The sequence below is a fragment of the Solanum stenotomum genome, unplaced genomic scaffold, assembly GCF_019186545.1.
Source record: "Solanum stenotomum isolate F172 unplaced genomic scaffold, ASM1918654v1 scaffold25909, whole genome shotgun sequence".
In the NCBI taxonomy this organism is placed as follows: domain Eukaryota; kingdom Viridiplantae; phylum Streptophyta; class Magnoliopsida; order Solanales; family Solanaceae; genus Solanum; species Solanum stenotomum.
This window is the reverse complement of record NW_026028786.1, coordinates 1-25820: the sequence shown is the minus strand read 5'-3', so window position 1 is coordinate 25820 and position 25820 is coordinate 1. Positions and strand designations below refer to the sequence as shown.

At 34.9% G+C, this 25820-nt stretch overlaps 3 protein-coding genes and 1 pseudogene across 4 annotated transcripts; 2 read left to right on the top strand and 2 right to left on the bottom strand.

The window, feature by feature from the left end:
• Positions 1–6967: 6967 nt before the first annotated feature.
• On the top strand, positions 6968–8745 carry LOC125851445 (uncharacterized). The gene is made up of 2 exons (XM_049531237.1): positions 6968–8001; positions 8076–8745. The coding sequence occupies exons 1-2, from the start codon at positions 6968–6970 to the stop codon at positions 8743–8745; spliced, it is 1704 nt and encodes a 567-aa protein (XP_049387194.1).
• Positions 8746–11412: 2667 nt separating this feature from the next.
• LOC125851444 (uncharacterized) lies at positions 11413–12170 on the bottom strand (annotated as a pseudogene).
• Positions 12171–14423: 2253 nt separating this feature from the next.
• On the top strand, positions 14424–17593 carry LOC125851443 (zinc finger A20 and AN1 domain-containing stress-associated protein 8-like). Its single transcript, XM_049531236.1, has 2 exons — positions 14424–14609; positions 16732–17593. The coding sequence occupies exon 2, from the start codon at positions 16744–16746 to the stop codon at positions 17254–17256; it is 513 nt and encodes a 170-aa protein (XP_049387193.1). The 5' UTR covers positions 14424–14609; positions 16732–16743; the 3' UTR covers positions 17257–17593.
• A 1056-nt stretch (positions 17594–18649) lies between these two features.
• On the bottom strand, positions 18650–20600 carry LOC125851441 (uncharacterized). Of its 2 annotated transcripts, none has more exons than XM_049531235.1 (2): positions 20437–20600; positions 18650–19274 (listed from the first exon to the last, which is right to left on the bottom strand). In XM_049531235.1, the coding sequence occupies exon 2, from the start codon at positions 19248–19250 to the stop codon at positions 18693–18695; it is 558 nt and encodes a 185-aa protein (XP_049387192.1). In that variant the 5' UTR covers positions 19251–19274; positions 20437–20600; the 3' UTR covers positions 18650–18692. The 2 variants fall into 2 exon arrangements, with proteins under 2 accessions (XP_049387192.1, XP_049387191.1); XM_049531234.1 differs by lacking the exon at positions 20437–20600 and adding an exon at positions 20291–20323.
• Between the last annotated feature and the right edge of the window lie 5220 nt (positions 20601–25820).

Here is a 25820-nt window from a genome sequence, read left to right as displayed (position 1 = left end):
AATCATATGAGAGATCTTCTTAATTCAAGCCTAAGATAGCATCCCTTCCAAATATTAGACCAATCGGTTTCTTATCATTATTAAATATTAGACTATCAATAAAGAAGTTATTGAATTAAAATTGATGTAATAAGTAAGCAAACCAACTATTAAAAAAAATATAATGGCTACATCATAATAGAAGAGACAAAGGAATTAATTGATAATGTAGTAAAGCCTCCTCACAACTTATTTTCCTTGCAAAAGTATTATCTATGTATGAAAAGAGAAGAAAAGAGAAATTTATATATGTGAATATATGTGTAAAATATATATATTCATTTTCATAGTGGAAAGTTTAATAAAGTTGAATGAGGCATGTACAAGATGTTTTTTTAATTTTTAGTCATTCCAGAAAAACGTTACTGTGAGTCACATTTTAGTTGTAAAACGTGCCTCAGAGTAACGAATTATAAAACGTTACTGACAATAACGTTTTATGTCTGTTTACTCTGTCAGATTTTTGTCTTTTTGTTATTCAATTTTTTTGAATAAAATATAACCTAAAACGTTACTGTGAACTACGTTTATACTAGTTTTATAAAATTTTAAAAAACGTATTATTTTAGTAAGGGAAAACAACACTTTTAGTCTCTGTGTTAAGGCTATATTCTTATTTCCGTCCTTGTGTTATCTAACTTAGCACTATTAACCTTCAATTATATCAATTGAGTAATTTTAATCCTTCAACTAACAAATCCAAAAAGAATTAACAGAGAGTTCACTGCTAAAAGGGAAAATTCGGGTATTTAAAAGTTATTGCTTGAGAAATAGAAAACTTTTAAAAAAAATCATTCGTTGCATAACCTAGTTCAATCCTAGTTCTGCACAACGAAGAAGTCTCGATCTATTTGGTGTGGATGTGCAATGGAATTGCGTTCTAAAAGTGGGTTGCAATCCACTCCATCATGTGAGTGCTCTTTTAACAAGCAAATGTCTTCTTGCTCATTTGGATTTGTTATTGTAGAAAGGTAACAAGTAAATGTCTTCTTGCTCATTTGGATTTGTTATTGTAGAAAGGTAACAAGCAAATGTCTTCTTACTCATTTGGATTTGTTGTAAAAATCTGCTTGTAAAGTGGTTCAAATCCACTCTCTGTCAATGCCTTGGTTGTCAATTACATAAATGTAAGAATGAAATTCATTAGTAATAACTTTCTAAGGCCTATTTTAACTGCAAGTCCCAATCAAACGATTAAAACGGAAAAGTAGCTTTGAAAACTACACATATATCTTGCCATTTGGACATGGAAAGTAGCGATTGGGAGATCAATTCATTTAGCCGATTAAAAAGGAATGATAAATTTACTTTCTTTGAATTGTTTGAGTAACTTAAAAATGGCCAAAAGTTGCAGCAGTACAATTGAACAACAAGCTTTAACAAAAAAATCCCCATTTATGAATAGAAAAACCCAGCTCAAAATTATGAAAGTCAAGAAGAGACAACGAGAGTTGAATAAATCAACGCAGCAACATACCAAGAATCACAAATACATTGTTGTTGTTTCAGTAGATCCAGGTGAATTTTGTTCAAATGTAGCTTAGATGACTTCGCGTTCATCGGATAAAGAGAGAATTCTCATGCCTATCAGGTGGTTTTGTTCAAATGCAGCTCAAATGAGCTATCGTTTGTCGGTGTGAGAGAGGGAGGGTTAATGCCTATTAAGTTAGCTTTGTTAGAAAATGTAGCTCAGATCGATGAGCTTGTTCTTCAAGATAGAGACATGGAAGACTTGCTTGTTCTTCAAAGAGAGAGAATTAAAATGAAATACCCGAATTGCCCCCTGTAGTAGTGAACTCTCTGTTAGTCTTTTTTGGATCTGTTAGTTGAAGGATTAAAATCACTCACTTGATATAATTAAAGGTTAATAGTGCTAAGTTAGATAACACAAGGACTAAAATAAGAATATAGCCTTAACGCAGGGACTAAAAATGTTGTTTTCCCTTTTAGTAAATTGATTTTTATAATAGCTTACTTTGGTCAAAAATTTCAATCTCCGATTCCAACCCTTTAACATGAGCGATCTACTTCAATTTCCACACTACAACTCTTGCGGTATGTTTGTGCAACACATACCTATGTGCGCACTTTAATCTTTTTCATGAATATTCAAGTTTGAAGATACCTTCAAATCAAGAACCAATATATATTACATCATGTTTTTAGATAATGGTGTTTATTTCTTTCTCGATTTCGTTTTGCGACCTTGTTAGTTGCATCTGTTTCCTCTTGTTCATACAATTTATGAAATGGAGCTTTTCAAAATGGTAGCTTTACTCTAATTTGTTTAGTAATCACCATATCTAGCGACACCAAAACTCTTATCATCTTCCTATCATATTTGATGAAGAGCCTGTTTTTCTATTTATTATCACTAAGTTTAGAAAAAATTTATGATCATGAAAGAGCACCAGCAGGTGCAGCTATAAGGACAAAGAAGTAGCTAGCTAAAGAGGTATTCTTTGTGTCTTTATTGTCATTGCATACATTTGGTCCAAAATTTCTTCAACAACAATAATAATAATAGCCATACATGTCTTATATCCTGAGCCCCCAGGGCATTGGTACAGGGGTAAGAGTGTAGCGCGTGATGTGTAGGTTAGACACATGTCATGAGTTTGAACTCTGCTCTAGAGTAAAGTCTGATATATAAGTCTACAAGGATAGAGGGGCGGACCCATTATCTAATTTTTTTTTACATCTCTTATCTTCTGATGTGCAACTATGGACCCATCTCTTGGATTGCATAATAAGTAGTTTTCCGTTGTATATCAATATATATCAATTATAGCTTCAAAGAATAACGGAAGAAGCAAACTTTTTTCATGTTGAACTTTTAGGGACAAACAAAAATTTATCTGACTTTGTGTTTATCTATTTAAGCAGCAACAAAAAATGACTCTTTGGTAAAAGCAAAAAAGCCACAACAATATAATTAACTATTTCTATCAAGATTGAACTACTAAAACATTAAGTAACCATACACCAATGTGAACTATGCAACAGTATTGAGCACTATTCAATAAGTTAATTGAGACAGTTTAACATTTTATTCCTCCTGTACAGAAGGCAACAACCACTAAAAATCTGAAATACCAACAATTCCCCTAAAACAACTGGTTAAGGAAAAAAAAATTTACTATTAAAAAAAAAGGAAAAGGGTATGATATACCCCTCAACTTTGTCATTTAGAGCTGATATACCCCTCGTTATGAAAGTGGCTCGTATATACCCCTACTTATATACAAATGACTCACATATACCCTTTTCCTCTAACGGAAATGAAAAATATTAATTTTAGTTTAATTTTTTATTATTTTTTTAAAAAATATATATAATCCCATATGAGTATATTTAATCCTCCTCAAACATATTTTTTTTTACTTTTTTTTTGTTTCAATGACTAATTTAGATTTATTATTTTGATGGTCAAATTTATTTATGTTTCACTAATTTTCTTGTAAAACTTATTATAGATGACCAAATTTGTTTCTTCAAATACAAAAATTAAATTGCAATATAGATTAAAAAAAAATAGTTTTAAATTATAATATAGCCACAAAAAAATAGTTTTAAATTTTTTTCTTTACACTAAGGATGAAAGAAAAAAATAAAATAAGAATAAGAAACTCAAATAATTATAATCAAAGAAGTCAAAAAATAATTATGTATGAAAAAGATTAAAATATACCTTGAACTTTGCTAGAAGAATCATATATACCCCTAAATAATTTTTAAGAAAATTAAAAGTCAAAATATAAATTTAAAACTATTTTTTTTTCACTTCCGTTAAATGAAGGGTATATGTGAGCTCATTTTGTAACGGTAGGGGCATATGTGAGTTGTTCGTATAACGGTAAGGGTATATATGAGTCACTTTCATATGCATATCAGCTCCAAATGATAAAGTTGAGGGGCATATTAGTCCCTTTTCCCAAAAAAGAATATAATCTTAAAATCATTAGCTTACAAACAAAACAATGCAAATAATACAAAAAAAATCCTAAAAATACCCCTAATCCAGAGTATACAAGGAGCTCAACTCTCCCTTATATATAAAACGAAAAATGATCAAAATTACCCTCGAATTATTTGAAATAGCTCATATATACCTTTTATTTATTTTTGGGATCGAAACTACCCTTTTCGTCTATGTTTTGAACCACAAATGTCCTTGAAACGTTATCTTTGTCATTGGAGCTGACATGACAGTCCACCTAGCCTAGGCAGTCCAACATGTCAGAAATCTCTTCCTCTCAATAATGTTGTTCTTCCTTATTCATTTCTATCACAAGAAAAAAATCAAATATAATTCGATCCATTGTTCTTGTTTGAGTTGTTGTTCGGACTTTAGAACTCCAATTTTGAAGTGTGCTGAAGTTTGTTTGAGGTTGTAGTTGTATGTTGAAGGATCTAGTTCATTGTTTGGGTTTTGGGGTCATAGATTCACAAAATCGAGTTTTAGATTTTCAAGCTTTTAAAAACTCTTTCATATTCTTGTTTATATTTTTTGGGGTTCAACTCAAATCTTCAAACTAAGAAATCAACAGTTAAATGTCAATTTCCAGCTTCAATTGCATTATCCAAACAATTTTCAGCAACATATAATTAAATCTCTTCAAATTTTTATAGTTAAAAAAAACCCAATAAAAGCTAAAAGTTTATCACCGACAAGCTTTCAAATGAGTAGCTATTTTCGAGTTTTAACATAGAAAGAATGACTTCAAGAGTTTTTCAGCATCTTCCAACCTATAGAATTAAATTTTCAGCCTCGACATCAAAACCCAAACAATGAACTCGATCATTCAATGCACAACTACTATCTCAAACGAACTTTAGCGCACTTTGAAATTGCAGACAATAACTCAAACAAGAACGATGAAAGAACTATATTTTTTTTATATAGGTATGAACAAGGAAGAACAATATTATTGAGAAAAAATGATTTTTGTCATGTTGGACTGTCTTGGTGGACTGTCATGTTAGTTCTGATGGCAAATATAGCGTTTTAAGGGTATTAGTGGTCCAAAACATAAACGACAAGGATAGTTTTGATCCCAAAAATAAATAAAGGGTATATATAAGTTATTTCAAATAGTTAAAAAGATACTTTTGATCTTTTTCCCGTATATAAAGTAAAAAAGATAAAGAATAACACAATTATTTATGCTTCTTTTAAAAATCATTTTTTATTAAAAATGAAAAATACACACAACACACATGGGACAACGAATTAAGGGTTATAGAAAAGTTTCAAAATTAGGGATTGGTGACTCAAGTTTTAATTATTGAGTAGGGGTGACAATTTTTAAATTAAGAATTAAGGGGTTGCATTTTTCATCCCTAAGTTTTTTTATTTAAACTTTAGTCCATCTTATATAAAATCCTAAATAATAAGAAATGGAGGGAAAAAAAGTGTACCAACGGCTCAGTTTTTCAGTTTTTTCTCTCTTGCTTATTCTTCCATTGTTGGGGACCATTGTTGCTGCTCTTCTTCTTCATTCTTCTTCTCCATCATCATTCTTCTTCTTCCTCTTGTTCTTCACCATCTTCTTCTGGCTGTTTATCATTTTTTTCTTCTTCAGTTGATAATCACATTGTACTGCTGCTTTCAGACGAATTTTCATTCATATATCATTGAACATTACATTATAGGTGATTTTGATAAGTAAACTAATGATTTTTACTCTAATTTTTCATTTTGATAGTTTGAGTGTTTCTTCAAAATTTTACAGTCGCATACCCAACAAGTAAGTCATCTGTTGCAACAGATAGATTACCTGTTGGATACATATTACAATACCATGTCAAGCTGGGACTGAACCAGAAGTTTCTCCCAACAGATAAGTCATTTATTGCAATTGATGCGTTATCTGTTGCAACAGAGGGCTTACCCGTTGGATACATACTACAATATCAGACTAAGCTGGAAAAAAACTAGAAGCTTGTCACAATAGATGAGCCATTTATTGCAACATATGAGTCATCTACTGCACTAGATGACTCATCTGTTCCAACAGATGGCTTACCCGTTGAATACATGTTATAGTACCAGGCCAAACTAGGACAAAATCAGAAATTTGTCCAAACAGGTAAGTCATATATTGCAACATATCAATTATCTGCTCCAACAAATCAATTACCTGTTGCAACAAATGACTAATCTATTACAACAATTAACTTACATGTTGGATAAACTTCTGGTTCTGGACATGTATCCAACAAGTGAATTATCAGTTGCAACAAGTGAATCATCTGCTGCAACGGATGACCTACTTGTTGCAATAGATGATTGACTTGTTGGGACAATGATTATGCATATGATTTTTAACTGTATATAGCCACTCAACTTTACTATACAATCATTATTAAATATTTTTAATAAATTCCTTTAGTGGAAGAATCAATAACAATAGTTGTTGATTGTTATGGTGAATGGATTGAGAAAAACAATCGATTTATTTGGCGTTGGAAGGTTGGTGACATGTCAGAGTCAGTATTGATGACCGTCCAAAGGGATATTTTGTATAATGATTTTGTGAACTCAATCATTAGCTATTGTGGACTAAATTGTCAATCAAATGATCTTGTCATCAGTTACATGCACAAGTCTTTTGAAAATCAGAGGATCCTGCCTTTTAAGATAAGCAATCAACTTCGTTTGGGTTCTTATCTGAGTGATGCAACTATGTCCGTTTTTAGGGTGTACATTGTTGAAAAATCGATAGAGAATGAAAATGTAGGACAAGACCAACAAAATCTGTTAAATGATGAATTGAATGGGATGAACATGAATATTCTAGATTATGAGATTGGACATGATGTGGAGGAGGACCAAACACCTAGACCTATTGTTGATGTAGGGGGCAGTTCTCAGTTAAAACAGTTGAACAATATTTAAGATGATGAGACAGGTTTTTACATAGGAATGACATTCAAGAACAAAGACGAACTAGTCACTTCATTGCATATTGCTTGCTTGAAAAAAGATTTCAGACTTGCAAAGGTGATTAATTCGCGTAGTGTGTATTGTTTTAAATGCGCATATCCAGAGTGCAAGTGGTGGTTGAGGGCTGTGAAATTCAAAAGTTCTGACAGATTTTGTATTAAAATTTATAAAAAGTATCACACATGTGGTTCAGAGCATATTACGAGTCATAATCCACATGCCACAGCAAAAGTCCTTGGTAAATACTTCAAAAATAGTTTTCCTAATGGTAAAGGTCCATCTACAAGAGATATGACCAATAAACTCCGTACAGAATTGGGTTGTAAGGTGAGTTATTGGAAGATATATAAGGGTAGGGAGATTGCAAAGTCTTTGGTTAGGGGAACACATGAGCACGGGTATGGAGTGCTTGATGCATACCGCTATATGCTTGAGTCCGCAAATCCAGGAAGTAAGACGGCATTGCAGGTTGATGAAAATGGAAAGTTCAAGTACTTTTTTGTAGCCTATGCGGCTTGGATTCAAGGTTTTCAACAATTGAGAAAAGTCATAGCCGTTGATGGGACATTCTTGAAGAGCAAGTATGAAGGAGTTTTACTATCGGCGGTGGCGCAAGATGCAGAGAATCATATTTTTCCAGTGGCTTTTTGTGTAGTGGATAAAGAATGTGATGCCTCATATCAATATTTTTTTGAACAAATGAGAAGTTATGTAGATGATACCGATGAGCTGTGCATAATTTCTGATAGGCATTCAAGTATTCGAAAGATGGTTTCAATTGTGTATCCATCAGCTCATTATGGTTGTTACATGAGGCACCTTGGAGAAAATATTCGAAACAATTTTCACAATGCAAAGGTCGTATCTCATTTTTATAATGCAGCGAAAGCGTACAATAAAGTTGAGTTCTATGACCATTTCAATCAGATAAGGGATATGGTACTCAAGGCAGCCGAACATCTCGAATCAGTTGGATTTCATAGATGGAGCAGGGCATTTTGCCCGGAAAATAGGTACAATATTATATATTGAGTATCTTGTTTAAGTTTAATATAATTATATATCTTATTAAGTTATTTTTTTATAGGTATAATATTATGACCTCAAATATTGCTGAATCCGTGAATGCAATGTTTGAAGTTGAAAGAGAATTTCCTATCGTCGTTTTATTTGACGAAATAAATATGAGATTTGCAAAATTATTTCACGAAAGGCGTATGGAGTTGGTCAACTCACCAAACATATTTGTTCCTTCAATGGAAAAACAAATATCAAAGAATATCAATTTGGGAAATAAGTTATTGGCCCATCAAATAGCCAATTACAAGTTTAGTATCAACGGTCATGGTGATGTTGCCACGGTCAATCTTCAAAGAAGAATGTGCACATGTAGAGTTTTTGACTTGGACAAAATACCTTGTCCACATGCTATGGCAGCGCTTCGATCCCAATATGGTGAACATTTTGGAAATCAGATCTATGAGTACTCGTCTTCATATTATTCGGTAGAAAAATACATAATTGCATATTGTAAGGAAATTAATCCGGTGCCTCCTGAAGGTTCTTGGATTGTTCCTTTGGAGATATTGGAGAGAGAAATACCTCCTTCATATGTTGACCCAAGCAAACCAGGAAGAAGGCGAACGAAGAGGAGGCGTGGAGTCGGGGAATCATTTCCAACAAGAAAAAATAAGTGTTCAATATGTAAAAATATTGGACACAAGAGAACAACATGCCCGGTTCGAAATGCTACATAATTATTGTAATAGTGAAATAGTTATTTTGTACTTAGTTATGAATCTGATTATTGTAATTCATTTTGGTTAATTTTGTATGTTCATACTTATAATATACAATATATTAGTTATGCTCATTCGTTGCAAAAAACTTTGCATATTTTGCATTAGATGCATTTTTTATTGCAATAGATAATTCATCTGTTGAAAATAATCAAATAAATATGATTATCTGTTGCAACAATTATAGGAATCTGTTACAACAAATATCTAATATATATTATCTGTTGCAATAGATGACCCATCCAATGGAAATAATCAAGCATATATACTCATCTGTTGCAATGAATGTTTCATCTGTTGCAATATATGAGCATTAGTTGCAACAGATGAGCATATATGTTTGATCATTTTCAATCGAATCTATATTATTTTGATATGAAATGTTTCATTAGCCCATAATTAGTGATAAGTAAAGTTATTTAATTATAATTACCTTTCAATTAATAAGTTCAATTACATTTTCAATGCATTATAGAGTAATTACATGATCAACTAACTGTATTCGTCTTAAATAAAGTGATCAATTAATAATTTTGATATGAAATGCTTCATTAACCCATAATTAGTAATAAATAAACTTATTTAATTATAATTACATTTCAGTTATAAGTTTAATTATAATCTCAATGCATTATAGAGTAATTACATGATCAGCTAATTGTATTCGTCTTAAATAAAGTGATCAATTGATTATTTCGATATGAAATGCTTCTTTAAACCATAATTAGTGATAAATAAAGTTCAATTATAAGTTCAATTACAATAGATAGCCTATTTGTTGCAATAGATAACGCATCTGTTGAAAATAATCAAATAAATATGATTATTTGTTACAACAAATATAGAAATCTGTTACAACGAATGTCTAATATGTATTATCTGTTGCAATAGATGACTTATCCATTGAAAATAATCAAGCATATATGTTCATTTGTTGCAATTGATGATTCATCAGTTGCAAAAAATGAGTTGCAACATTTTATAACTTGTTGCAACATATGTTTCAATAGTATAATTTAACTTTTTACAAATCTAAGAATAAAATAGAATTCATGATAAAATAACTGAACATCTATATAATATAAAATATTGTCATCGGTAATTACAAAATATGATTAACTAAATATGTTAAGTGTTCATGAATTACAATTCATATAAAATTTTCCAGCTTACAAAATAGAATTCATGATAAAATAACTGGACATCTATTAAATATAAAATATTGTCATCAGCAATTACAAAATATCAGGTTCTTCACCTTACAAAATATAACTTCAGCAATTTTATATCTTCTACAACTTCTGCTGCTCTTCTATGGCTCCTGAAGATGACTAAACATTGCAAGGAAGGGGAGTAGTTGCAATTTGTTGTCTTTTTTTCATATATGATAAATGTCTTGAAAATTGATTTTCTTCTCCTCTTAATCTTCAATGGTGTGAATGGCTCCGAAATTTTTCTTGATGGAATAACACCTCTCTTAGATATCAATTCTTTAACAGCACTAGTAAGAGCATCAAGAGACTTCTTCACATCTTCACCAATAGATATTAACTGAGCCTCTTTGTTCTTGCATTCTTCACATTTATATGCAGAACATGAGCTAGAAGAAGGAGCAAAAGATGTGGTATGTCCACTAAAAGGGGTGAATCCACCATATATACCACCAACATCATCAACATGCTCACCACCACTTTTAGCACCAGCATCACCAATATCAACACCAATATTAACATTAACATCAACATCTAATGCAATATCATCAGCATCACCAGAAACAATAGGTGCTTCCCTTCTGATCGTTGTTGCTCCAGCCAATTCTTTTTTTATTAGATCCACTGTAGGGTTTGATTTTGTGTCAATAATTTCTAGAGTTAAAAAGAATGACATTTGCAACTCTTGCTCTGTAGGAACAAGCCATAGATGTACAATCTATAAACAAAAATAGTTTATATTAAAACTAATCTATAAGTTATAATAGACAAAATATTTATTGTAATATTTATCTATATATTTTATTTCTAATAGATGACCCATATGTTGCAACAGATGGGCCATCTATTGGAAGAAAGCAAAACAGTAGCAAATGATTATTTTTTTTACAACAGATGACTCATATGTTGTAGCAGATAGGTCATCTATTGAAAGTAAGCAAAACAGCAGCAAGCTATTGAGATTTCGTCCAATAGATGACCCATCTATTGCAACAGTTCGATAAGCTGTTGGACGAAAGGAAAACAACAAAAAAAGATTGAAATTTTGTCCAATATATGACCTATCTGTTGCAACAAATAGATAAGCTGTTGGACGAAAGCAAAACTGCATAAAAAGATGGAGATTTTGTCCAATATATGACCTATCTGTTGCAACAAATAGGTCATCTGTTAAACCTAAATAAAACAACAACAAATGATAAAGTTTTCATCCAACAAATGACACATCTATTGCAACAGATCAGCCATTTGTTGGGCAAAAGAAAAACAGTAGCAAACTCTTATGTTTTCTTCCAACAGATGACCCATCTATTGCAATAAATGATTATAGATGAGTCATATATTGGAAGAAACTAAACGAAAGCAAAACAGATAATCAGTTAATTTAAATAAATATTATTCTATAGGAGACTTACTATATCATGAGGAGGATCGAAGAGATGAACAGAATTTATTTTTTGGTTGTTCTTGGCAGACAACCACCTAAGAATCCTTGGTTGAGAAATTTCTTTCGAGTAATCATTGAATTGTTTCTTGAGGTAAGGTATCGCTTCAAATGCCCAAGCCTAAAAATAAAAAGATGATGAAAATAAACATTTAAAATAATTATTCAATAACACAAATAAATAAAATACTAAAATTAGAGGTGAAGTTTACCATGAAAGCCCAAGGAAAGCCATATAAATTGTTAGTCTTCGGTGATAACTTTGACACCAAATACTCAACAGTCAAGAAATAACTATCATTACCCCATGGGTAATTGTTGAATGCATCCAAATCTTGAGCAAGCACAAACAAACTAAGATCTATGACATTGTTGATGTCTTTAGCCCATAAAATGGCATGCACAAACCAAACTAAGCACAATCGCTCTTTGTGCTTCTTCAAAACCTTTTTGCTCTGGAGATCTTGTATCAAATCTTTGGCTTTATAACTAGGTCCAATAATAGCCAACAACTCATTTTCATTATTTAGTTTTTCTTTCCCTTTGTTGATTTTGGTGTTGATTGTCTTGACTGGCTTTTTACCTTTCTTGCCAATCTTGACTGATTTAGATATCTTATTTTCTCTTAGCTTTCTTATGCGTGCAACTTTAGGAAGAGGTTCAAAAGGAGGATGACATCTCAGTCCAGTCACTATGGAAAATTCTTTCATGTCAAAACAAACTGACATGCCACAGTAGTTTATCCAAATCTCATCCATTTTCTTGTTCTTATTCTCCAAAGCATCATCATCAGCTCCCTTATACTTGATCCTGCGCTTGAGAAGATCATACACCATGCTCATTTGAAAACGTGCATTGTTAGCCTCCGGCAGATCAAGAAAGTATCCAAAACAACTAGACTTAAGGAAATCCTCCAATTTTTCATTCAACAATATCGTTCTAAAAGCATCAAATTTGGCACCCATGGCTGATTTTACAACAAAATCACCTGTCAAATTTGTAGGGTCATCTATAGGCATCTCTACCTGAAACTTGTCAATATTAAAAATTTTGACAACATCTTCATCTCCTTCCTCACTTTCAGTATCATCTCCTTCATCACTTTCATTTTCATCTCCTTCCTCACTTTCTTTTTCACCTTCCTCCTCATCTTCTTTATCATTTTCAGTTTCTTCATCATCTCAATCTTCATCATTTATTTCCTTTTCTTCTTCATTTTTATTTTTATTTACATCCTCTACAATTTTCATATTTTCATTCTGTTTCTGTACAACAAGTTCTTCCAATGGTGTTTGTACTTTAGCTACTTTACTTGATTTATCAGAGACTGATTCACTTGTTTTTCTTTTGGAAGCCATTTTTTTACAAATAGAAAAAATGAAAAAACTTTCAATCAATTGTGCATCATTAAAAAAAGATAGCAATAAATATAATAAATTCAACATAATATAATATTCTATAGATAATCCACTTGTTGCAACAAATAACCCATCTGTTGTAACAAATAGGCCATCTATTGCAACAGGGGAGGCCCTAATGTAGTTAATTTCAAAAGATAAATATAAGATCAACTTTTTACCAGAACTAGAACATTTTATATACTTATATTGTCTAGGCATTACAAGGTTCAACAAAAAAGTGCATGTTGAATTCTTTACCTACTTAAGCCATAAAAGCAAACTAGCATCTCTTCAATTAAAACCTTGTTTAGAGCAAGAAGACTAACTCCCAAAATTTGCCCCTTTTTTTTTTTTTTTTCTAATAGTGATGTTTAGATCAACTTGCATGCATTTCAACAAAGTATTCATTACTAAGTTCAATTACTTTGCCTGATTTGTCTATACAGATGAAGCATGACATCAAGTTTGCTAATTTATCCAACAAGAGGAAGACACAAAGTAGTAGCCCTTAGTTACACAATCAGGTAAATAGTTATGGGAAGCAAAGTTATGATTTTGTATCATATTAGTATAGATTAAGCCAAAAATAGCAGTTGCAATGGAAGATCAGAAATGAATAGAACAAAAATAATCAATCTTTATCATCCCAAAAGCAAAATACAACAAAAACAAAAACAAAAACAAATGTAAGATTAAGAAAAGAGGAATGAGCAAGAAAGCAGGGACACCTTTTCTTTCTTTCCTTTCTTGAGTGTTCTAACCTCCACCTTCCACCCATCAGGAACCCAATTGGGCAAACCCCTTTTCTTCCCCATCTCACCTAAATTATCAACTAACCCCACTAATCCTCTCCAAGTACCCAAAAAAATAAAAAAAATCAAATAAAAATCAAATCTTGCCAACAACTGTCCTAGAGCATGGGGTGGGGTTAGTCGATTTGCTCTTCCTAGAACAATCAGTTGGTCCACTTCCTAAAGCATAAACAAGCAAAAGTTTCATTGTCTCAACATGAATCATACAAAACCTGGGCAGCTCTTGAGGGAAGAGTATATGCAAATTGTAAAGCTATTAAAAAAAAAAAAACCTAAAAGGCCTAATTTTTTTCAAAAAAAATAAAGCTTTACCTGCAAATTGTTTTTCCTTTGGATGGTTAGAATAGAAGAATCGAAAGTTCAAAGTACGACGTCGAAAGTTGAAAGTTGCCGGAGAAATTGATTGTTCCAATCAAAGCAATTTTTAATTTTTGGAAAGTATGAAAATTTTCTGCAGCAGAGTGAAGAGAAACGTTTGATAGAGGGGAAGGGAGTGGAAAGTTTGTTTATTTAGTGGGGGGATTGTTTTGTATTTTTAAAAAGATTATAAGTTTTGAAAATATTAATTGAATCCACAATTAACTTAATTTAATATTTAAATATGTTTAACCTTTTGTTGGTCAATATAGTCACCAATAACTAATTCAAAACTTAAAGGATACCTTTCCTTCAATTTTCTCCAACACACATACTCCAGAATAAGGGAGGAAATTGGAAATAAGAAAAAGAATATGAGTAAAATGAAAGAAGCAAGACAAATAGGAATCGAACACGACGCACCAAATCAGTAAAGAACGTTCGTTGGCAGAGAAGCCAAGAAAAAGACTTCCCTTTTCACCCAAAAAAGGCAAAACGAACATCCAAAAACGGCACATAAATAAAGTTTACATTTTTTCAAATTTCATTCATCGCAACTCACAACCTCTCTGTCGACGATCTCTTAATCTGTTCAGAGGTCAGTTCCAAAGATCTCCTTTTTTTTTCTGCTTTCTGATGTATAATTTCTAAGCCAATCATTTTTTTTATGGATCTATGAACTGTTTACAGATGTTGGGTTTTATTTTATCGTATTATTGTAATTTTATATGTTAATTTTGATGTTGGTTGATTTATTTGTTGTTTTGAGATCAGCTTTACTGGTCTGGTCTTATTTTTTGGGGATTTAAATCTTTTAGTTTTATCAAATCGTTGTTCATAATTATTTGTGTTTTGTGATTCTATTAAAGGAAGTTATCATGAAGGGTGTTTGAAAAAATTGGAGTTTTTTTGTGCTAATAATTAGGTATCTTTATGTTTGTTTTAAGTTAAATGATTTTTTTGTATGTACTCTGGGATGGAAATTTTGCTATTGAAGTTTTATGAGTACCCTTTTGATTTCTTGGGTTTAGGTTGCATTTATGTGCTGTGGGGTTGGAAAATTGTTTGAGGTTGTGTTTCAGGAAGTTAGAATTAGGCATGTTGACTTCGAAAGGAAAGCCAAGTTGTTTTCTGCTTTCTACTAGTGTTTCTTTTTTGGGTTCAGAAACATATTTTTGTCGAATTGAACATGTGAGATGAGCCTGACTCTTGTAGAAGGACTGTTCAAAGAATGTTTTGCGTATATGTGGAATAAGGTTGTTCGATTTGCATGAGCATAGTTGTGAATTTGATCCAGTTTCAAGTTTACTAATCAGTGTTTCTTTGGCTTTTGCAACTTTGCTGTACTGGTCAAGCACTATTGCTGATATTAAAACTTTGGTAGTTGTTTTTTATGATATTTTGCAAGATTCTTCTTTTGCTGGCTGCACCCATTGCACCTGCCTATGTTCTCTTTATCTTGTGTTCTTGTGTGGTGCAACGAAGAGGTTCTTTGTGAGGATTAGTTTGAATTATCTTTTTCAGACATAGTGTAGTTACCAGACTTTGGGAAGATTTATGTTTTTCTTGAAGGTGGCAGAGTTGGAGAATATTTTTTCATGTAATTGTTCTTTTCTCTGGAAAGGAAGGTGCAGGAAGTTTAACTTATTGTTGAAGATTGATGGGTTGGTGGTGCCTAAATGCAGGCAATTCAAATCTTGGTTTAGTCATCTAGTGATGGATGTAGATGTATCATATAGAATAGAATGAAACGGCTGAAATAAAAGAGTGTTTTGAGAGTGTTTTGGATAGCAAGGTGAAGTGAAAAGCAAGTCCTACCGAACAATTGTGAGATCATTATCTATATGTTTGTAAATGTTTGGTCAACAAAGATAATTAAAATTTTTTAGAGATGATCACGTCAACAGAGTGTGTGAATATTACGCATAGAGGATAATGTGACATAAGGTCATCCGATATGGTGTTTCCATGCCATATGTAGACCTTAATATGCACCACTTAGTGTGATAATGTGATGATTGAAGTTGATAAACAGTGTCGAGGTAAACTTAGAATCACTTGGGAGAAGTTGCCTAAAAAGATGTACATATTTCGCAATCAATACAAGTTACCTAAGAAGAGTGTTCAATGGAAGCAAAGGATCTCTAAGACCAATACAAACCAGTTGGTTTAAATGACTTATGGTTGTTGTTATACTTAAGTTGGACCTGATGTTTATTAGGAGTTCTTTTAGTTAGAAATTCATACATGTTAGTGTGTATGTGCAAGATAAAGAAACTTTAGTTTTATAAAACCTTAAATTTGTCAATTTGAATTATTTAGTGTTGGAATGAATGGATGAGCAAATAGACACGAAGGATCTTTTTTTTTGGGATCAAGTAAACGTATTTCATATCATAAACAAGGCCCTAAAACGACTGTATGCAAGTGGTATACCAAAAGGCAAAAGCTAAAGAATCTACACAATCAGCTGATTCTCTACAAACTCCACCCAATCGTCTTATATAATATGGGACTTTCTATGTGCACCTACATAAAATAAGGGAACGAAGGCTACTCCTTCACTACTAAAAACTCAACTCTACACCTTCAAAAGCTCTTCTTTTCCTCTCATTCCAGACAACCCACATTAATGCAAAGGATCATATATCCAACTTCAACTAATCGAGATTAAGGTGTAGTTGGTTGTTAATGTTTTCCTCTAAATCAATTTTTTGCAGAAAAGTAACAATATGGAGCATGATGAGACAGGATGTCAACCCCATCCAGAAGGTCCTATTTTGTGCATTAACAATTGTGGTTTCTTTGGAAGTGCTGCGAACATGAATATGTGCTCCAAGTGTTACAAGGACGTGATTCTGAAACAAGAACAAGCAAAGCTTGCAGCGACGTCAATTGAAAACTTTGTAAATGGGTCCACAAGTCAGAAGGGGCCTGTCATTGTTGGCTCTGTGGATGTCCAACCTGCCCTGCTAGAATCAAAATCTGTGGTTTTTTCATCACCTCCATCTTCAAGTTCTGGTGAGGCTGCTGAATTGATGGCCAAGGAGGGTCCTAGCCGATGCAGCACTTGCAAGAAAAAGGTTGGTTTGACTGGATTCAAATGCCGCTGTGGTAACTTTTATTGTGGATCACACCGCTACTCAGATAAACATGACTGTCAATTTGACTACCGCTCTGCTGCACGCAATGCTATAGCAAAGGCCAATCCTGTTGTGAAGGCAGAAAAACTTGACAAGATCTAGAAGGAGTTATTGTTGTCAAAGTTGATGTGTCCTTTTCATCGAAGGAGGGCTTCCTCTGATTGGCTACCTTTCACATGATATCTCGTTAAATCTGGGAGTCAAGGCTATTTAAGAATCATCTACAGGCTGAAGAACTCCTGTTCATTGTCATAGGTAGAATTTGTTTGTTGACTCCAGTTTCAAGTCTTTGTATGTGCTGGTTTGGTTAATATTAATTAGGTTTGTTATGTGTCATTCTGTGGTTCTCATCCATGCAATTGTAATCTGGCATTGTAAATTATTCTGCATGGATCTCTTATATGGCTTCTCTTTGCTCCAATGTAGTTTATTATCCTTACATCGCCTTGCTTTGTAGGTGTTTTGCCTTTGTTCTTGTAGGTAAGCTGTTTACTTTTTGAAAACACCTGTTTCTGCAACTGGATTTACTGTATGATGGTGTTGAGGTATTCTACTGTTTATGTGGCGGCATGTGTTTTGGACTAATCATGTTTTGATAGTTCACACGAGTTTGACTAGGGTTGCTTTTCGGTTGGCACTTAACTAGAGAAACATGAATAGTGTAGCTTGCAATTGTTGCCGTGTGTTGTTGTTTCTTTCTTGGATTTTGGTGAATTATAGTTCAGTAGACTGAAAATTGTACAGAAAGATGAAAAACATTGGAGGCCATGAGCTCTTTTCATTGTACTTCACTCCACGGCTCTGGCTTTTATCTTTGAAAATTAAGGTTGTCGGGGCAAGTAATCATCAGTTCCCTTGTCCGTTTTCTTGAAATGTTGTTTATGGATCAACTGTAAGTGGTGAGACTCCGATGCCTAAGGCCAACTGTCCCGTTACTATTTTGCTGAGTAAGGTTGATGTTTTTGTGCAATTGATCTGCCCTGAGCAGCAATACAGTTTCGATTATGAATCTATTAGAACTTCCTTTTGTTATCATTAGGTCTCTTAGATCTTTTTGGTCATTTCCCTAGATCGTATAGTTGATTGAACAAGCACTCATGCATCGAATCCCATCAGAACTTTGAAGTTATCTTGATCGGAGATGAACCTGTATGAATTGAGATTGCTTGGGGATTGAAGTTAGTTGTGGAGGCAAGTGTGTAGATACTTACTTGACCGATTTTAGATAAGAGAATAAAGTTACAGAATATTTCAGGTTTAGCTGCTCCGGAATCAATTTCAAATATACAAAACTGAAATTGAAAATTCAGGTCTTATATTACAAACTCAGACATATTGAGTCTGAGGATTTAACATCTAATGCTGTTTACAGAAAGGTGTAAGAGGATTTATCCTCAACATCCTGTGTTTCCCACAAGAACTTGCTCTCTAATTGGCTAACAAATGTTACACAAAAACTTGCCTCTCATTTTAAAGGGAGGTCAAAACTTGAAATGCTACTCACTGAAGAAGCCGTAAAGCTAGTCAGAACTTGGTCGTCATGCTGAAATGCCATTGGCTTCAGCTTCAAGGAACTTGCACATCCGCTCCATAACCTCTCTACCCTTTGCGCTGTTCGATTGGAACTTCTCTACACATCTCTGCTCTATTTTCTCTGCCATAGAAGCCAGTGCTGATAAAGGCTTAATCTTAATACTAGTTTCCTGCTTGCAGACTGTCCATGAATTTGGATTATCAGGATGAGGATCATATCTAATTTTCTCCTCTACCTCAATAAAATTTTGGAGACTGATGTTACGAGTAGAAAGTTGCATTGACCGACTTTGTGCATCAACAACCGTTGATTCAATACAGTGACATATATCTTGACCAATGATTTTGCGAACAAACCAAGGCCCAGGTGCATGTATAGTGATGACACGAGTTGTGTAAAGCTTCCCTAAGTTGGCGTCAAGCTTGTGATCTAATGTATCAACCTCAAGGATGTGAGATAGGGCACGTTTGTTCATAGGATCAGCGAACTTGCGCCAGGATGCAGAAGTAACTCGTTCCCATGGGTGCCTATAAATATGCTCTTGTGAATATGCTCTGACCATCTTGTATCTCTTGGTCTTTGAAACCTGAACAAGCGAGCAGTCTGAAGTCAAGTAATTTCAAAATCTTGTTGTGGAATGGAGTTGGCTGCAAACTAATCAATATACTTTGCTTTAAAAGAAATTTTCACTCTAAAGCACATGTCTATATACAGAAATATGGATGACCAGAAAATATCATAATCAAGTACTGTAACGGTATAGGTAGATCTGATTGTGAAAGACCTATTACGGGATAATTCATAGGTTTTGTGCCAGCTCATGATCTAAAATGAGTCGTACATACACCCTAGCACATGTTCCTCGATGCTGAGGGCACACCTGAAGAGTGGGGGATTTAGTAACCTTTGTGCAAGGCAATCAGCCATGAGAGTAAGTTCTCTAAATGACCAGATCATCCATTATCATTCGTACGACATAGAAGATAAAATCTATCTCTCTTGTTAGAGTATTAGAGAAGTACTCAGAGAGACAAAACTTGCCCTCTCACTTGGCTGACATAGGAGATCATCTTATTCTTTGAGTTGACACCAATAAAAGAGAATCTAGAAATGCTCAAATGGTTCCAAAATCACTAAAGGGTCTTCTTCTAAAAGCTTCATCACATTCATCATTAACACAAAAAACCAAAATCAAGATCAATGCGGGTGATAAGAAGGTAAACGGTATCCTCCAAGTCATTAAAAGATCACATCATCAGAAGGTACCCTATTGACTAATCTAATTGCAAAATTACACATCGAAACATACAACCGAATCCAGAAAGAAGTTTCAGAAAATTTGTAACAGCAGCTGAATAATAGAACACACACATAGAAACACAAGATTCAATTTTTGCAAGAATCATCCACATATTTTTTTAAAAACAAATAATACTTTTAGGTAACAATCAACCCATACATGAAATTCAAACAGAGAAGCTCTTCAAAATTCTAAAGCAAAACACCAATTCAAGTCAAAATTTTCACCAATTTCATCTTCACACCTCAAATATAGATTAACCACAAATTCATACAAAAAAAAACAAGAAATCAAACATAAACCTCAAAAGGGTCTCTCATGAATTTGCAGATCCAGTACTAAATCAACTTACGAAAAAGACAACTTGGGACCAAATTATTTCACGTCGAAACAGAGAATTGATACAAACAAAAAAAAATTGACAATTTAAATCAAGAAAAGGGCTTACAGATTATCTATATGTATGAATATGAGAGATGAACAGATCAATTTTCTTGAAGAACAAGTTTGAAAGCCGCCTTCAATTCTCTCTCTATGGAAAACGAAAGAAAGCAATGCCAAAAGTTATAACGATATATCTGTTATGCTTTCCACGACGAATGGCGGTGTGTTTGCTGAAAATCCAAATTGAAAATCGAATCAAATCAATTATTTTTTAAAAAAATATTTAAGTTGATTCAATTAACTAAAATATATATATATATTTTTGATAATCGAAAAATTCGTCTGTGACCCGCCCTTTGGACCAATCACAGCCTTCTAAACTCGGTGGATAATGGGCCCGCCCCTCTACCCTTCTCCACTTAAATACCGGGCTTCGCTTTGCATGATGTGGGGCTTGAACCTGCGACCTAAGCCACAAATCCTCCACCTTTTGCCACTTGAGCTAGGCCTTGGGGGCTTCAATTAAATAAAATATTGAACCAAATTGATAAGTTATTCCTTTTTATAATTATAGTGGTCATAGTGTTATGCTTACAGTTTCTTGTCGTTTTTTGTTTTTGTTTAATTGATATATATATATATATATATATATCATTTTGTGTAGTTGATTTTATTGATATACTTGATTGCAGTATTATTCTAATATTATTTGTTGTTTTTGTTTCATTATATTTTTTTCTAGTGTGTTTTGTCTTGAGTCGATGATCTATCAGAAAATAGTTTTTCTACCTCACTTGTATGATACACATAAGGTCAACATACACTCTATCCTCCCCAAACTTAACCTTTTTTAAATGATTTCTTTTTCAATACAATTCTTCTAAACGATTCAATATGTATACTTGACCCAACTAATCCGATAAATTTATTCCTAGTGCCCTTTTAAGGGATTCAAATATGTTAAATAATTAATCGATGCAATCAACGGTTTAGTTTAAAGAGTGGTGTGTCACGTCCCGCCACATCACAATGAAATTTTGTGTCCGAATAGGGGCGGAAGAGTCTAGAGTTGTGGAGAGGTTTTCGGAAGACTCTAGAACCCTTTAGATTATTCAAGAAGGCCTAGAATTCTCTAGAATAACTTAGAAGGCAATGGAAGGTCCTAGATAATTTCCAAGAAAGCCTTAGAATTCTCTAGAATGTGTAGAGAATTCTAGAAGAGGAACTAGATATTTTCTTGGAAAGCTTTAGAATTTCCTAGAATCAGTAGAAGATTCTAGGAAGGGACCAAAGTGTAAATACTTCAGGGACTTGTAAAGTAAATATTAATTACATTTTAGTCCCTAGGAGGTAGTACAAATAGAGGTGCCCCTCATTTGCAAGGCACCATTCAAGCTTGAAGCAAGCAATCAAGCAAGGGTAAAGCAATCTTCCAAGCTTAATACAAAGCCTTCTTCTAAACTTTCCAAACTTTTCTAAGTCTTTCCTTTCATTCTCTTAGCGATCTTGTCTTAAAGGCTTACTTGAGCTTACAAGATCTTGAAAGAATAGTGAGTAAGTTGTCAAGTGCCCCACAGAGCTTTAGTAAAAACTCTAAGTCCGTGACAAAGTGGTATCAGAGCGAGGTTTGATACTAAGGGAATGACAACCGAAGGAGACGTAAATGCCGCTAGTACCACCAACGTCCGTCCGGATGGTGGAAAGAAGAACCGCAAGGGAAAGAAGCACCAAAAGGGTTGTGAGGAAATGTTGCTCGACCCCACACCAAGCGAGGCGCTAACATCTCATCCACATTCGACCATCGAAGCAAGTTACGATGAACTTAGAGAGAAGGCCATCGACGTCACCGCCGAAGAGGAATGGATCGCAAGGGTTGAAATGGCGAAGCAGGTCGTGGAGATATTAGGCCGGCGTTTGAACGTAGCCGATAGCAAGTTTAAGACTCTCGAGGACTTCACCATTGAGGAGACTGAAAGCCTTCGCAAGGAGTTGGAGGGACGTCAGCGGGCCGAGTTCGAGATGAAGGAGGTTATCACTTCCTTGTAGTGTCAGCTCATGGAGGCGTTGAGCACGATTGAGACCATGAAGGCCGAAATGAAAGCACTCAAGGAAGGTGTGGCAGCTGGAGGATCATCGTCGCTAGATCGAGATAGGGAGGCCAAGGTCGAGGCTCCCAAGCCACCTATGTTCAAAGGCGTCTGTGACGCGCAAGAGGTGGAGAACTTCTTATGGCATTTGGAGAATTACCTCAAGTGCAACAGGCTGAAGAGCGACGAGAGTAAGATCAACACCGCTGTGTTGTATCTTTCGGAGATGGCCATGCTATGGTGGAGATTTAAGGAGGCCGAGATAGGGAAGGGGACGTGCACCATCAACACGTGGGAACAATTCCGCGATGAGTTCAAGAAAGCGTTCTTCCTTAACAACGTCATCTATGAGGCAAAGCACAAGTTTAGGGAGCTGAAGCAAACTGGCAGCATACGCGCATATGTGCAGGAGTTCACTACCCTCACGCTTCAAATTCCTAACCTCACGAATGATGATATGTTGTTCCACTTCATGGATGGGCTGCAAAATTGGGCCAGGACGGAGTTGGAACGTCGGCAGGTCAGGACCATAGATGAAGCCATTACGCAGGCCGAAACTTTGACAGACTTCAGGCATGAGAAGCCCGACAGAGCCAGAGGAGAGGAGATGAGAGGTAGTCATGACCATGGTGGGGCAGATCCTGGCAAAGGTAAGGAGCAGCGGCCACATCCTAAGAATCATGATACCTACAAGTCTGATGGCAAGAAGTCTGAATGTCATAGCAACACGGAGAGGAAGACAGAGGTTGCCAACAAAAGTGGTTGCTACATATCTAATGGGCCGCATGGCTATGCAAAGTGCCCTGAACTGAAGAGCCTTGGAGCCATCCTACGCGAGCGGAAGGAGAAGGATGTACAGGAGCAAGGACAAGGCGCAGAGACAACGCAGTTGGGCATGGTTGGACTATGCGGGGTGATAGCCAAGCAGCCAGAGAAGCCAAGAGGATACGGCGCGCAATATGTCGACCTCACGATCAATGAAAGACCCGTGCGTGCTATGGTCGACAGGGGTGCAGAGGTCAATATCATGACCAAGACGGCAGCGACAAGATTGGGCCTATGTTACAGTCCAAGTAACGCCCAACTCAGGACGGTCAATGCACCCCCGACCCCAGTGTGTGGAGTTGCATATGGAGTAAGCATCACACTAGGCGAGTGTCAAGGTAAGGCTAACTTCACTGTCGCTCCTTTAGATCTCTTTGACATAATTCTTGGGCAGGAGTTCTTCCAGCAGTGCCACGCGGTGATTGATCCTTACCTCCAACAACTTCTAGTCATGGAGAAAGGAAGATTATGCATGGTTCCCCTGGTCAAGGTACCGAAGACGGAAGGACAAGTACGTCTAACTGCCATGCGACTTGTAAGAAGCCCTAAGAAGAAGGAGCCGATGTTTAAAGCCGCTATTGCAAGTTCGAAGAAAGACAATGGTGCAAAAAGGTCCCTACCACCACGCACGAAGGAGGTTCCAAAAGAGAACAATGTTATGATGCCGAACAAGCTGCCAAGGCGTGTGCCTCCTAGGAAGAAGGTAGGTCATAAGTCCGAGCTAGAAGCGATATGGAAGACGTTGAAGGTGTTGCGCAAGGGCCTTAATTGAGTCAATGGACTATTGGTCGCGCACGCACAAGGCTCGGATGACGATGTAACAGCAATGCGACGCGGTCGTCACATCAATAGGTGGGGGAGAGTGTCACGTCCCGCCACATCACAATGAAATTTTGTGTCCGAATAGGGGCGGAAGGGTCTAGAGTTGTGGAGAGGTTTTCGGAAGACTCTAGAACCCTTTAGATTATTCAAGAAGGCTAGAGAATTCCCTAGAATTCTCTAGAATAACTTAGAAGGCAATGGAAGGTCCTAGATAGTTTCCAAGAAAGCCTTAGAATTCTCTAGAATGTGTAGAGAATTCTAGAAGAGGGACTAGATATTTTCTTGGAACGCTTTAGAATTTCCTAGAATTAGTAGAAGATTCTAGGGAGGGACCAAAGTGTAAATAGTTTAGGGACTTGTAAAGTAAATATTAAATACATTTTAGTCTTTAGGAGGTAGTATAAATATAGGTGCCCCTCATTTGCAAGGCACCATCCAAGCTTGAAGCAAGCAACCAAGCAAGTGTAAAGCAATCTTCCAAGCTTAATACAAAGTCTTCTTCTAAACTTTCCAAATCTTTCTAAGTCTTTCCTTTCATTCTCTTAGCGATCTTGTCTTAAAGGCTTACTTGAGCTTACGAGATCTTGAAAGAATAGTGAGTAAGTTGTCAAGTGCCGCACGGAGCTTTAGTAAAAACTCTAAGTCCGTGACAGGTGGCTATCTTGATGGGACTTATAATAAGGTAGTCTCATTTGTGTTTTTTTTTCTTTTTCCTTCTTTTCATAATATAAAAGATGAAATATATCGATGACCACCTAAAGTTGGCTACAATTTTTTCACTTAAACACCTCTACTAGGATTTGCTCATTTTAGACAGCCATAGTAAGGTTTTATTCTGTCATTTTGACACTTTTTAAACAATCAGCAAAACTTTTGAGAGTGTAACATACTCGTTGATAATGTGTTAAAATAACGAATTAAATAAAGACACATGACATATATACCAAAATAAGTACTAAAAAATATTGTGAGTAAAAAATTATTTTTAAAACTATTAAGTTAATTACCAAAAAAAAATATATTTCAATAATGGCGAAATGGTCTAATGGACCCCTATACTTGTCCGAGTTTGTATTATGGACTCTTCTACTTAATCATTTACCAATTGAGCCCTTAAACTCAATAAAACACAATATATCAAATCCCTTTGACCATTGACCAAGCTTATGTGGGCATTAAGATGGCTGAGCTGGCGAGAGAGTGTGACTACACGCATCTGAAGGCAAGTTAACATAATATTTAAACTTAAAATATTAAAATAATAATAATAATAATAATAATAATAATAATAATAATAATAATAAAAAAAAAAAAATTAAAAAGATCCCTCTTCTTCCCTCAACTCCACCCACTTTTTCGCTGCCATCCCCATCCCTGCCCCCAACTACTTTTTCTTTCTTCTCCACACCTATGGTCATCTTGATCTTTAACGGATATTTGGCATTGGGACCTCTTTGACGTCAAGTTTCAAGTTGTTATCAGTGGAGGGAGAGAGGGCATTGGTTGATTTTATGGCAATGATTGCTGGAGTCCATTGATTTTGCAGTGGAGTGAGAGAGAGGAAGGCAACACTGATACATTTTCTCTAGAACGGGAGGCGACAAGGGTGCTTGTTGAAAGACAGAGAGCACGGAGAGGAGAGGTTGTCGTTTATGATTTGCAGGGGGGTCACCGGTGGTGTGGCGGCTTAAGGTTGCTGATTTTGTGGTGGTTG